The sequence below is a fragment of the Dicentrarchus labrax genome, unplaced genomic scaffold (genome assembly GCF_905237075.1).
Source record: "Dicentrarchus labrax unplaced genomic scaffold, dlabrax2021, whole genome shotgun sequence".
Classification (NCBI taxonomy): Eukaryota; Metazoa; Chordata; class Actinopteri; family Moronidae; genus Dicentrarchus; species Dicentrarchus labrax.
In genome coordinates this window covers 14,741,662-14,755,698 of record NW_026136714.1, presented here as the reverse complement: position 1 = coordinate 14,755,698, position 14,037 = coordinate 14,741,662, and the positions used below count along the sequence as shown (strand labels likewise).

The 14,037-nt window shown below is 39.4% G+C and overlaps 3 protein-coding genes across 3 annotated transcripts; 1 reads left to right on the top strand and 2 right to left on the bottom strand.

Annotated features, from left to right (window-relative positions):
- Positions 1–620: 620 nt before the first annotated feature.
- On the top strand, positions 621–3,018 carry dynll1 (dynein, light chain, LC8-type 1). Its single transcript, XM_051423560.1, has 3 exons — positions 621–746; positions 1,538–1,676; positions 2,634–3,018. The coding sequence occupies exons 2-3, from the start codon at positions 1,545–1,547 to the stop codon at positions 2,769–2,771; spliced, it is 270 nt and encodes an 89-aa protein (XP_051279520.1). The 5' UTR covers positions 621–746; positions 1,538–1,544; the 3' UTR covers positions 2,772–3,018.
- Positions 3,019–3,634: 616 nt separating this feature from the next.
- Positions 3,635–6,899, bottom strand: rpl6 (ribosomal protein L6). The gene is made up of 6 exons (XM_051423542.1): positions 6,602–6,899; positions 6,398–6,496; positions 5,784–5,927; positions 4,261–4,309; positions 3,938–4,122; positions 3,635–3,815 (listed from the first exon to the last, which is right to left on the bottom strand). The coding sequence occupies exons 1-6, from the start codon at positions 6,746–6,748 to the stop codon at positions 3,663–3,665; spliced, it is 777 nt and encodes a 258-aa protein (XP_051279502.1). The 5' UTR covers positions 6,749–6,899; the 3' UTR covers positions 3,635–3,662.
- Positions 6,900–8,403: 1,504 nt separating this feature from the next.
- On the bottom strand, positions 8,404–13,879 carry acaa2 (acetyl-CoA acyltransferase 2). The gene is made up of 10 exons (XM_051423520.1): positions 13,725–13,879; positions 12,057–12,223; positions 11,793–11,921; positions 11,332–11,448; positions 11,047–11,194; positions 10,622–10,797; positions 10,266–10,395; positions 10,097–10,167; positions 9,164–9,318; positions 8,404–9,080 (listed from the first exon to the last, which is right to left on the bottom strand). Exons 1-10 carry the CDS (start codon positions 13,738–13,740, stop codon positions 8,999–9,001), a joined length of 1,191 nt encoding a protein of 396 aa, XP_051279480.1. The 5' UTR covers positions 13,741–13,879; the 3' UTR covers positions 8,404–8,998.
- Between the last annotated feature and the right edge of the window lie 158 nt (positions 13,880–14,037).

The window sequence follows — 14,037 nt, the reverse complement described above, 5'->3', positions numbered from 1 at the left end:
TCATACTTAAGAAACTATTGGTGAGGTAAATAATTCAGGTTGTACTGTTGTATGTAGCTCATCAGAAGATTGGATGATGCGAACCATATTGTCAATCAACTAAATTTTAACGAGCATCACATCTTTCCTAAAAACTTACGATAAAGTTTTCATGTTTGATTTGGGGACAAATGTGTATGTCTATTTAATTTCTGTGTGCGATAAAGCCGTTCAAATCGTGCTTTTCTTACCAAACTTAACGTAATTAATAGCTAGATTTTTTTATTTAATGCCCACAGGCTACATTGTCTATAATTAGACATTTTTATATAACGTCTCTTATTATTACAACGTTAACTTTTAACGTTATATTATACGGGTTTAAATATATAAAGATAGATGGCTGCGTGTGTAACACAAAGTACAACAATGTTAAATCACTTGATGACATAAATCCTGCCATGATGCTGTCGCCAGTGAGGCATGGCCACGAGCAAGTTATTTACAACGGTTGCCCCGGCAACATTCATGTCGCAAAGCATGATGGGTTGAAATAAAATGCAAGCAGAAACACCAGAAAGATAGGCCTGAATGAGCCAATGACAGCACCCTATGCATTAATATCAACCAATCAGAAGACGTCAAGGCAGCAGTCTCTTACCGCTACACACCCACATTACTTTTGTGTCAACCACTTCGCGGGAGTTGTCACTACAGGAGCGGTCGTCTCTTTAAAACTAGCCAAACAGTACACGGGAGACTAGAAGGTAAATTTAAGAATTTGGCATGCATCAAATAACAGGATTTTTTTATTTATTCTCTTTTAAGTGTTATCTATACGGCAACATCTCCGCTCACTGTTAGACGGTGTTTTTTTTTCCTTTTGCGGGATGAATGAGCAGCTAGTTATCGCGCTTGAACGTTAGCTAATCAACAGCTAGTTAATCGAATATGTAACGTTATGTAGTGGTGGCTGTTTGTAAACCCATCTCCCTGTGACACCTTAACTTACTATTAATGCCAAATGTTATATTATCATGAGAACTGGATGTTTACTGCACGTTAAAGCAGATAAAGCCTGTTTTTTTCCCGCTACTTTCTAACGGTAGATAGTTGAGAAATAAGCTGTAATTTTGCAGCCTCATATTTAACGCTAACAGGTAAATTTGAGACGTTAACCCCGAATGTCTTGCGTATCCATAGAAACTACGCAGAGCGCGCATCCAGCGAGCTCGCAGCTGATGGAAGTTGTTATGCAACACTTGTGGAAACGGCTAGTTCAGATATAATGTGTCAGTTATTATGTAACGATAGCTTCGTCACTAACTACCCATTTATTCTTCTGTACTGGCTGACCTGACCCTTTATACTGTCCACACAGCACCCTTTAACTCGATCGATGATGAAAACTGTTGGGATGCTCAGGGTCTAGAGTCGATCGCATTGTGTGTGTGTGTGTGTGTGTGTGTGTGTGTCGTGTTCGTGTGCGTGTGTGTGTGTGTGTGTGCCAATGCGCCTGTGAAGATGATGAATCCTCCGCTGTGTTTTGGTTTCCCAGGGCAACCATGTCTGAAAGGAAGGCAGTGATCAAAAATGCCGACATGTCGGAGGACATGCAGCAGGACGCCGTGGAGTGTGCCACACAGGCCCTGGAGAAGTATAACATCGAGAAAGATATCGCTGCATACATCAAAAAGGTAAAAAAAAAACACTGTTGACGCATCCAACATCTTTACCTCCGACCAATTCACAAAGTAGAGCCCTCCAGAGTGTAACTTCAACCCACTGATTAGTGAGCCATCTGATATTGTTATTAAATGGGCAGATTTTTGCATTGGTGTGACTGCAACCATTTTGCACTCACTGACCAACCATCCTGTGCATCATATATGTTACACACCCAGTCTGGTATTTGCAATTGTTTCCAGTCTTCCTGAGGAAACCTGTTCCACTCGTACTGACCGTCCTGCAGAGGCCACATTTTTTTATCTCCATAGTGGCATTCCTGCTCAGTGTAGGGAGGGGGCTAACCATGGTGTGTAATTGTCATAGAAACAGTTTAAAAACTTGGGTATAGCTGAATCTTGAGAGTGTATATCTTCCAGTTTCACTGGAGAAGTTTTTACAGATAGGTGATGTTGACATAGTTGTCAAAGTTTATATTTCATATATTTGCAAAACTGGTAATATGATTTTACAGGGAAAAAAGAAATAAAAGTATATATTATCAAATGAGCAGCAAAACTCATTAATTTTACTAGCTAGAACAAAACAAATTGGCTAGAAAATTGGCCACTTATGGTAAACTGTAATTTAGCTGTTAATATCTAAGTAGACAATATTTTAGAAATATCAATGGCCCAAATCCCAGACTCCAGTGTTGTCACAATAAATCACCAGGCTCAAGCTTGAGGTACACACTTCTCAAAAGTGTCTGGCTCTCAGAGCCTGACTGTAGATACGACTTCACAACAATCTCATGATTGCAGAATGTAACCTGGCAAATGACAATAGTGGTTTGTCATTTGTTTTTACTCTTCCACATCTACTATACTATATACCTCATTGAGTAACATTTTCTTCTTTTATTCACACTTCAAAAAATCTTTTTCCACAAATGTTTGATGAACACAATGTGTCTTTGTCCCACACAGGAGTTTGACAAGAAATATAACCCGACCTGGCACTGCATCGTTGGGAGAAACTTTGGCAGCTACGTGACTCATGAGACCAAGCATTTCATTTACTTCTACTTGGGTCAGGTGGCCATTCTGCTGTTCAAGTCCGGCTGAGGGAACGCATTTTCTCAACATCAGCTGACCATACGTACAGTACTGACTGACTCGACAAAGGCACTTATCATTCCTTGGCAAGGGGCCGCTGCCTTTTTCTGTGCTGCTTTCTACTTTGTTCTGTTTTTGAGGATAAAAAAACATGGCCATGTTAAAGAGATGAAACACTTGTATTTATTTTTGTCTTGTTACATTAGACATGTCATTTTTTTAATTAAAGCGTAGCTTTTAAGCTGTCTGGGTCCAATGCCTGGTGTGGTCATTTTATTGCACTGCTTCATTATACACCTGCCTTATAATCAAACCATTACATTTATAATTCTATATGACCAGATACTCATGTAATAAGATGTACGAATAAATGTCCTGATGTTTATACATTTATTTATTAACATGACAAAATGGAATAAACTTATGAAGCTAAAGTCACCAGCTTAGTGCAGATATACTCCTCACAGGCATATTTGACATTTCTGAGCCACTGTATGTGTAAAGTCAAGTAATGGGTATGAAACACTGTCACATCAGGAACAGGGCATCGAACAATATTTTGAGGTCAGGAAGTTCAATGTGATTTGAGTCACTGCATTATGCAGGCAGCTCTTTTTCAGAGAATCATTAACCTTGAATGCTGCTTGTAGCTTATTCTGATGTTCATTTGTAGTCAGTTGCAAAGGATAGTTTCAGCACAAGGCACCATAAAACCTTATAATGGTGAATTCACCAGTACTACACTACAACGTAGCATTTCAGCTGTAGAAGTACATTTTATTTTATCTTTCTAGGATGGCTGCAAGATAATGACTGTCTACAGGAAACATCCACGCTATGTATTGGCACAAATGAGGCGAGAGAGGGCAAAAGACGGTGGTACTCTTTATTACAACACATTTAGAAAACCAGCTTGTGTGGGTAGACACCATTAGACAGGCAGAAGGAAGAGCGCAGGTACCCTTTCATCTGAGGTACTTTCTTGATGAGGGGCAGGAGCTGAGAATCAACAGCTTTCTGGTCCTCCTTCCTCTGCTCTGTCAGCTGGTACTTCTGCAAATGGAGAGGAGAAGAAAACCAGTGAGTCAGGTTTCACACCTGGGAGTCCAAGTCCCATCAAACTGGTCGAATTGTGTACAGTAGTGTATTTTTAGGCAATATCCAAGGTAGTTTACCTCTTTTTCTGTATCAAAGATCTCTCCCTCCTGGTGACGGGGCCTCCTCAGCTTCTTCTTCTTGAAGTAGGCATCGTTCAGAGTTTTGGGGATCTTCATGCCAGAGATGTCGATTTTGGTGTTGGTGGCGATGACAAACTTCTGGTGAGCCCTGCGCAGGGGGACTCTGTTCAAGGCAAGAGGGCCTACAAGTACACAAACAAGAGAACACAAATGTTAAAAAGGTTTATAACGATCTCCAACACCTTGTTGACAATGCTACTACTTTACAGATGATTCTACCATTGTGTGCATTACTGTTGAGTAAAATCAATCATCCTTACCAGTGACAAGCAGGAGACCACTTGAGAGCTGCTTCAGGAACACCACACGCTAATAAACAAAAAGACAAGTACAGTTAGTATTAAGCTAATGTATTGAGAGTTTGCATACAAGGCTACCAATTGCTTCATCAAACACATTAAATAGTTAGTAAATGGGCAGCTAATCAACTGAAGTAATGAGCTCAGAAAAGACTAAAAACAGGCAGCTATTAATTTGTCTTGTACACATACAAATTAATAGCTGCAATCCACTCCCAACCTATTTAGACAGGGGAAAAATAAACCTACTTGACACACACCTTGTTTTATCAAGAGTGCTCTCTGCCTGTCAGTTTCATAGCTGAAACATTATTTAGGTCAGCCACTGCTCAAAGTGTGTGTGGGCACACTTGCATGCTTCCATAACTTGCCCATGTAGCGTTTGAGTGTGGGAGGGAGGGACAATGTCTGTGGTGCCGAGGGTGTGATTATAGTGATATGTCCAGCATGCTGGCTATTTTCATGCACAGTAAAGGATGCACCACTGATATTTGCAGGGCCAGTATCTTCTGATAATGTGTTCTATGGCTCTTATTGTAAAACTGATTGTGATGAACAGCTCTGATGCTGCCAAGAGTTGTATCTCAGTTCAGGAAAGACAACAAATCCACCATGATTACAAAATATATTGCCAGTGTTGTGTTAAAACAACATGACATTAATGGACAAAGATGAATGGCATAAGATGGCCATGTCCCTCATTTTCTGCATTAAGACTCCTGAGAGCATAATGGAGGCTATGACATGTCTATTTTCAAATGTAAAATTGTACTCCATTGTCAAAAATGTTTAACTATCCTGATTTAAACTACTAGTTCACCCATAAAACTGGAAATCAGTATTGATTCTGATTACATCTGCCAGACCATGGACATCGCCAAGATGCAATTATTTATGTTTAAAGTGCAAACAGTAATAATTTGATGGTATCAATGCATTGTAGTGTATATTCGTCCAACTGAAAAATTTTGTCACAACATAATTGACTATACGAGTTCCAAAGAAAGATGTAAACAAACATTTTAACACCATCTCATAGCTCATGTTGTCCAGTGACAAACCTACATAAGCCACTGGTCAATCAATAGGAATAAATTCAGACTGACTTTCCGAGTCTTAAAAATCTTGGTGGAGATATCCTTTGTTTACATTTGGATCCCAGCTTGTGTATTTAGATAACGTCTCAACATCAGTAATTCAAGTTTTGTACAATATGAAGCTTAATTAGATGATCCTGTTTTATTCCTCAAAATCAGATTCCATTAAACAGTCCTAACATTACTTCTGCACCCTGTCGTACAAAATCTATATATCCATCCATCCATCCATCCATCTATATTATTCAACCAAAGTTCTTCCAACACACTAGAAGCACTCTGTTCCCTCGGTCAGACACTTGTTCAGCCTCAGCTGTGTGTGTCAATCATTTCTGCTAATCAATGAGAATATTCATATTATCAAGACATGCTCGAGATTATTCTCACCTTTCCACGGTGGCGACCAGTCAGCAGAATGAGGACAGTTCCTTGGGTGATAGTGGCGCGCAGCTTCCTCTTGTGCTGGCTGAAGGGTTTCTTCCCGTGGCTCTTCAGTTTACGGGGAACATCCTCTGTGGGGTAGTAACGGGGCTACAGCAGGAACACAATATTTATCACCATTTTAAATTGTAGGTTTGCTGCAAATCCAGTGGAAGACATGCACAGACAAAAAAGTGCATTCGTTTTCAATTTAAAATCAGTTTGACAGCACTGAATCAGCCAATGTCACATGTTGTAATGAGATGGGAACTGACTTACTGTCCCCTACTGTGACATTACAATTCTGCGCACCCTTTATGCTCACAATAAATACTTTTGATTGAAAACCCTCAGTAATAGTGTAGGTTACGAGGTACTTCACAGGAGGAACACATTATGGATTTGTATAAATGTGTGCACTACACATTCTTTAAATTTCTGTGTCAGCATAATAGAAATACTTTATTTATCCCTGAAGGGAAATTATAATGTAATTTACAGTTCCAACTGTCTTAAATCAAGCAAAATAAACTCTGAAGGGAAGAATAATATTACACAAAAGGAATTTACACATTTCTCACCATCTTGCGCAGCTTGACAACGCGGGTGCCTCCATTCTTGTCTCCTCCAACAGTCTTGACAACTGTGGCCTTGGGCTTCACCTTCAGCTTCTTCTCCATCTGAAACAAGATCAAATCTTTAAAACAAGACACAACCAACCAGTGCAGTGTGCACATGGCTTCTTTTATCATTCATTTTGTAAGGTCTTAGGGATCTGCCCTCACCTTGGTCTCAGTGGTCTTGGCCTTCCTCTTGTACATGGCCCTGCGGGCGTACATAGCGGAACGGGAGTAGCGGCCGATCCCCCGGACCAGAACCGGGTTCCGGCTGCCATGCTTCTTCTTGGCAGATTTCTGGTCTCCCTCTGCCATCTGACACACAATAATACAGATGTTAGTATACAAACTGCAGCAATGTTGGGCTGTAGTGTCAGGATTTATTTATTGTGGTTTATGTTCAATAATCTCAAGAACTAAATGCTCCAGCCTTTATCAGAGAGTTTATTGTAAACGGCTGTTTATTGTTGTACAACATGGTGCTGCGGCTCTCGTGTGAACCAGTACCACTGTACCAATGATTACTGAACATTGATCTTAATCTGAACTGGTATTGGTAAACATCAGGTAACACTCATCCAACGTAACACATTGGTAAAGAGCAGAAAACCTCACAACCGTGCTGTAAAGTACTAAAGTAGCTCGGTTGAGGGTTAAACACCACTTTCATCTCCAGTACATAAGAGGCATGACAAGTAACGTTAGCTAGCAGTTAGCGACGTACTACAGAAGAGCAGCTTTACATGCTAGCGCTAAACACCTGCGTCGTCAAAATGACAATTTAATGTTTTAGAAGACAAACTCTAGTTGTATGTGTCAGCGGAACCGTACGGGCAAACGGGACTACACGTTTCTATTAGCCAGCTAGCTAACGTTACACACAGCACGAAGGCTAGCCGGCGGCCTAGGACCGCCGACACAACAAACTCTTCATATTACAGAAACATCATGGACGAATCAAGGTAATAACTGGGTCCACCGCATCGTCTACATGTACAGATTCGTCTCCTGATGTTTGGAGACTGTATTTTTTATTCTGTAACGCAGATGAAATCAGATTTGATTCCTCCAGTAACACGAAAGCAAGGCTGTCTTACCTTTGCTATGAAAAAAAGACCGACATCCGGGGAAGTGACGCATATAAGGACGCTGCACGATGACGTTGACGTAATTGCGTCGTGTTTCCAGGATGTGATGGTACTTGTAGTCTTTCACGTATTTCTCGTTTATTCTCACGTTAGAAATTAAATAATTATTACAATTGTGTTTTTTTATTTTTTGATTAGTAATCAATATTTGTTTCTTTAAATATTATATATGTTATTGTTTCTATATGCCAATGCAATAAATAGAACAATTAATGATTGTCTAGAGCTTATGGGAATATATTCATTCAAGAACAACAAATAATGTTTCTAACTTTGGTCTTTTAAAAAAATTGAAATTAAAAAGAAAATCCTGAAACAATGTAACAGCAGAGCATATTGTGAAGCGCATTTTATATTTTCTTTTTTAAAACACTTAATTTATCAATTTTCTTCCATTTAATGTTTTCTGTTATCTTTATGCATACCGTCCGTGCTACAAGTAACACATCAATAGCAGACTCAATCTTCTGCATTGTTGTAAAAAAAATAAGGGAGTGATGATCCAAAAATTGTTACTGACATTACATGCATGAATATTTGATATTAAATACCATCCATTGAGTAATCCTTTCACTATGTTGTATGTTATCAGCTTTTCTAAAACCATTTTGAACATATGAAACAAAATAACCAAGGGCCCCTTACCAGCAAACAAAATACATTTTAAGACATAAAACTTTAGATTAATTGTGAAAAAAAACATATTACAACAAAAGTAATAACCAGTACTGGCTGTTAAATCTTAATTCCCTGCTGAACAAGAAAAATAATATTTGCATATAAGCTGCTGTCAAAGGCTGATCATGAAAATTTCCAAAAACGTTTTTGTTGAAAATGTTATTTATTGAGATTCTTTCACACGGAAATACAAAATAATTTTTTGCTGGAGCCATCACAGGTCAGACATATTCTCTGGCATACTGCTCCCTGGTAATGGAGTGACAGAGGAGACTGTAAGGCAAACATCAGAGTTCATTTAAACCTTACTAAACCCAACATCAACTGTACTTTCTGAGTTAATAATATGCTACATGTGTTAATGTTACCAGGGACCTAGCTCTGTGTTTGAGGCACATACATAAACAGTCCCTTGCACCCTGGTACAACGAGCACAGAAATATGAGTTCGCTCTGTATCTTCACAGGACTTCCAAGGCAACAGTGGACTGAGACAGTTATTGAACATGTTTGAATAAATAGACTGAAAGAAGTAACAACAGTAAAAAATTGGTTCGTTTTCTTTGTGGGAGAGCAGCAGTGCCTCACGTCAAGAGAACACCTGCAGTTTTATATGTATGTGAAAGGTTTTTAAAAAATCTCTTTTTAGCATGTGTATGTATGTATGTTACGTTATACGAGTGGACGGTGGTGCAGGACATTCTTCAACAGGAATTCTACTAATATTGGCAGCAGCTTCATCAGTATTTCTCGAGGATGATGGCGATGCCCTGACCGCCACCGATACAAGCGGAGCCAACGGCATATTTGCCTCCTCGTCGTCTGTCAAGAAAACACAAAGCTCATTATTCAAAGCTACTGAATGTGCGATGTCTCCGCTGTTATATATTATACATGTACGTTACCTGAGCTCATGGACCAGGTGGGCAGTGATGCGTGCTCCAGAAGCACCGAGGGGATGTCCGAGGGCGATAGCTCCACCGTTAACGTTACTTTTCTCTGGATCCAGACCAAGAGCCTTAGCAACAGCCAGGTACTGGGAGGCAAAAGCCTCGTTCACCTGTGCAAAGAAAATTACATCCGAGACACAACTTAGTAAAAACTACCTGAATAAATCAAAATATATGTGAAATGCAGTTTTGGAAAATAACTACGTACATTTACTCTAATGCTCTACTTAGGTACAATTTTTAAAAAGTTACCTTACGATTATTTCCATTTTAAGCTACTTTATACTTTTTACTCCACTACATTGATCTGATGGCTGCAGTAAGATTTCACAAAAAGCATATTATATCAAGAACAACACAATGTTAAACATTAAACCAGTTGTTTACAACCTGTTTTAGGCTTGTGACTTTTAACAAAAGAGTAGCATTTAGTTAGGTCGCCTTGTCATGATTCATATGTCTATGAGTTGTTAGCAGTTCCACCAAACTTCTCCCCTACTTTACATTTCTCACATTATTTAAATGCGGCCCAAAAAGAGGAAAAATTATACAATATTTTACAAAAAGAATTTAAGAGAAGTCCTTTTCCGTAGTACTTTGTATCTAGACTAAACTACCAACTATATAGACATGGTAATTAAAACTAGCTCCACCTAAACCAGCTTCAACTGTAAATGCTACTTACACATTAATACAGCAGCATTAACAACCTAATAGTATAATATATAATAATATATCAGTTACAGAGCAAATACTTTTACTTTTGATGATCATTAGACTTTTGTACTTTTACATAAGTAAACTTTTGAGTACTGTTTAGATTGCTGTATTGGTTTTTATACTGATTAAGTCTTAAAATAATAAAACAATTTTTCATTAGTAACAAACCTCCACAAGATCCATGTCGTTCATAGTCAGACCAGCTTTTTTAAGAGCTTCTGTGACTGCTGGGACGGGACCTAAAAGGATTTAATGAAACCAAAAGTCCTCACTATAAGAAACCATGTCAAATAACACAACAGTTTATTTTTTACTCCACAACAGTGGTGTCACTCACCAATTCCCATAATGCTAGGGTCACAGCCGGACACGTGATACGCCACAATCCTGGCCAGTGGAGTGAGCTTGTGTTCTTTCAGCGCATCTTCACTTGCAATCACCACAGCAGCAGCACCATCAGACACACCCTGGAGATCAGGAAGAGAGCGTTACATTTAATAACACTTCTCATGATAGAAGTATAGTTGTACAATATTTATATCAAAAAATATTTTACTGTGTTCCACTCAAACAGCAATGGGACATTTTGAAGTATTAAACATTTTTACTGTTTACTGTGAGGTAAAACAGACCACCTGTTTGACATTCACTAAGATGAAATAAATAAACGTATCACCTCAGGTGCCAACTCACCGACGCATTGGCAGCAGTAACAGTCCCTCCCTTCTTGAAGACAGGAGGCAGTTTGGCCATCTGTTCCAGTGTGGTCTGTGGACGAGGGTGTTCGTCCTGAGCCATGGACACCTTGCCTTTCCTCGCTTTAACATCAATGGGAGCGATTTCTGCTGTGTAGTGACCAGCCTCATGAGCTGTAAATAGAAAACAGTTTAACTATTAGCATAATGAACTGATCTAACTGCTAATGGCTGGCTTCCTTTGTTCCTTTCTTCTTTTTTTAATTCCTGTGTATTTTCTTTTTTTTGTCTTAGTTTTTTTCCTCTTATTAGTTGTTCAGATTATGATGGTAAGTCAATGTTATTCATCTTACTGTCTCCCTTTAAGTTTTTGTAAAATATGCCAAAAATATGATATTCTTCACAAAATGAAACCCGTCTTACCTGCCTTCCACCTTTGTTGCGTCTGGTACGCATAGTTGTCACAGTCTTCTCGTGTGATCTGGTATTTCTCAGCCAGGTTTTCTGCTGTGATGCCCATTGGGATTTTGATGTGCAGGTCAGTCAGGCCCGCCCACAACGTGTCCTCCAGCTGTCGATCAGACGAAGAGAGGTTTTATCTTTGTGTCAAAAGCTTCTGGAGTTTACAGCAAGCCGCCTTTATAGTCATAACATTTATGTCAAGTGTTTGGGGATTAGAAAGAAAAAAAGGAAAATCAGAAGCCGAACCTTGAGATCCAATCCAAACTTTGTACCAAATCGTATGTTGCGAACGGCGTACGGGGCCTGGCTCATGCTCTCTGAGCCTCCGCACAGGACCACCTCTGACTCCCTGAGACAAATCTCCTACAATCACACAAAGCAACAGGTTTTTGTTGTTGGAGCAACAAGACAAAAGATGTAAAATATTGTACTAATAGTAGTACTAACTACTAATGTATGGACTGTGCTCTTTGTGACACATACACAGTCAAAGTCACTTTATTAGGTACACCTGTACAATCTAATGCACTTAAATACAACATCTATCTTTATGAAGCTCATAATGTTCAATTTTCATGAAGGTAGGCAGAATAGTTGCATTAGACTGTACAGGTGTACCTAATAAAGTATGCATGCAAGTACAATACTATAGCTTATTCTACATTTGTATTTCTGTCAATGTTTTTTACTCTTGGTGGAGAGCTTACATGAGCACCGCTGATGATGGACTGGAAACCAGATCCACACAGTCTGTTCACAGTGAGAGCAGGCACTGGGATGGGAACACCACACCTCAGACCCACATGACGAGCAATGTATGGGGCATCAGCTGAGCTCTGAAATCAGGGGGGTACATAAAGACAAATGAAACCAAGAACACAAATAAGCATGTTAACATAACATATGTATTTTCATGTGGTGATAGTTGCAATCTGTTAAATGTGGCTGTTGATCTGTTGGATTTTAGGCACCTGCATGACATTTCCCATGATGACACTGTTTACAAGTTCTGGTGCCACGCCCCCTGCAGCCAGGGCAGCTTTGGCTGCATGTTCAGCCAAGTCTGTCGCACTGTGATCCTTCAGCACGCCACCATAGGTACCGAACGGAGTGCGCTTGGCAGCTACAATAAATACACCTGCAGAGAAACAGAGTATTTTAGTACAGTGACAAGGACTTCAAACCACCCACCACAGAGCCACAGCCAGATCATAGCGTCAGGGGGTACTGGGTCATCTATTTTGACACAGCCAGTGCATTGAGATGCAGAAAATAAAGTATAAAAAGTGAAAACAACATCATATGGATCGAACTGGAGCAGCGCTTGAAATTAAGGATGTCCTATTGTCCCAGGGCAATAAAAATAGCACCTGGGACACAAAGATGGGACAGTAGAGAAATGTATTGTTCATATGTAACCAAATATGTATCATTTTAATAGTTTGGCGCTTAAATTCAGAAAATAGGAGGTGGAGGTGGCACAAGCTCTGCGTCACACGCTTGCTTACACGCACAAAATCAAGCCTAGAAAGAGCCAGTGTGGCCTTTATGATTTATTCAGACAGACAATCAGGGAAAACTGTAACTGCTTCCAATGAATCTTCAGACAACAGCGCCAGGGTCTCTACCTCTCCTCTTGGGCCGTGTGCAGGCAGTTAGTAGCTATGGTGTGTGGGGCACGTTTGACCTTCTCTCTCACTCTCTCTCTACAGATCTCTGGATTAAGGTGCTCCTATAATTTCATAATAAACAACTCACTGGTGGCATGACACTTATCTTGAAACTTGCTGATATGCCTTTAAGTTTCTAATCAGACATTGAACCTCTGACCAGCCCCTAGTACGTGCATGTCAGGAGGTGAATGATGCCTTGAACTGCCTTTGCTTTTGCACTGAGCTTTTGTTTTGTGACCAACCTTACTGTAACACCTGACTTGTGCTGGAGGGCTAGACTCCGTGCAATTTATTAGATTTTACTTTGTATGAGAAAAGTGCACCAAAACACCAAGTGGACCAGAAACTAAATGGACAAAATGAGAGAAGAGCGGAAGTATTCGTGAAGGGATTATCAGTGGTGGGAACTAACTACATTAAAGTATTTTTGGGTATGTGTTACTTGCACTTTAGTCCATTTTATACTACTTACTTATACTGCACTAAATGATAGAGGGTACATTTTACTCCAATACACTTATTTAGGTCACTGCGCAGTCCTGATTTTTGCTTTTGATACATTTTTACTTGAATAAAATTATACAAGTATTTGAATAATGTGGTATTAGCCCTTTTACTTGAGTAAGGAAGGTGAGTCCTTTCTCCCCCACTGAAATAATAGCACTTATAGATCGACAGGTCGACAGACAGCTGTTAATAATCTTGACACCATCTTGTCACCTTTCGCCTAATTAACGCTGTGATCGATTTAAAACTCTCCCGATATTTTTCTCTACATAAACTCGACTTTACAGTGAAGTCATTCATTAAAGGTCACTGATAATGCTAAACTTGTAACACAAAGAGAAAGAAATGTAGGTTATCCCTGACATTGATGACTCTAAAAGCAGTACAGCTGCAGTATTGTATTGTATTGTATTGTATTGTCTGCTTTACTGGCTGCTGAACTTAAAAGTGTTTGTTTACCTCTGAGAAGCGCCATGATGTCGATTCAACAAACCAGCAGTGTCAGGATCAAACCTTTCCACGGATATGTAACACCTCTTGAGTCGGCGGTGAATATAACAACCAACCTGACACAGCAGCGACCTTTCCCCTAAATCATGCAGCCGACAACTTTCGTCCAATGAGATTCGACAAAAATATCACAAATACATTTAAACTGAAGCATTATTATTAAACCGGTGAAATAAAACTGCTTCGTAACGTCTTAATAATAATTAATATATATTGTATTTACAAACTATTTTATATTTAAAAGTCTTTAAAATATTTTCTG

Coding starts and splice junctions, on each gene's coding strand:
- acaa2 (XM_051423520.1), bottom strand. Junction 10,798..11,046: donor GCAACAAAGGTGGAAGGCAG/GTAAGACGGGTT, acceptor TTCTATTTACAG/CTCATGAGGCTGGTCACTAC. Junction 10,168..10,265: donor CCCTAGCATTATGGGAATTG/GTGAGTGACACC, acceptor AAATCCTTTTAG/GTCCCGTCCCAGCAGTCACA.
- rpl6 (XM_051423542.1), bottom strand. CDS start 6,748: ATGGCAGAGGGAGACCAGAAATCTGCCAAGAAGAAGCATGGCAGCCGG. Junction 6,497..6,601: donor CCAAGACCACTGAGACCAAG/GTGAGGGCAGAT, acceptor ATCTTGTTTCAG/ATGGAGAAGAAGCTGAAGGT. Junction 5,928..6,397: donor TTGTCAAGCTGCGCAAGATG/GTGAGAAATGTG, acceptor TTCCTGCTGTAG/CCCCGTTACTACCCCACAGA.
- dynll1 (XM_051423560.1), top strand. CDS start 1,545: ATGTCTGAAAGGAAGGCAGTGATCAAAAATGCCGACATGTCGGAGGAC. Junction 1,677..2,633: donor TCGCTGCATACATCAAAAAG/GTAAAAAAAAAA, acceptor TGTCCCACACAG/GAGTTTGACAAGAAATATAA.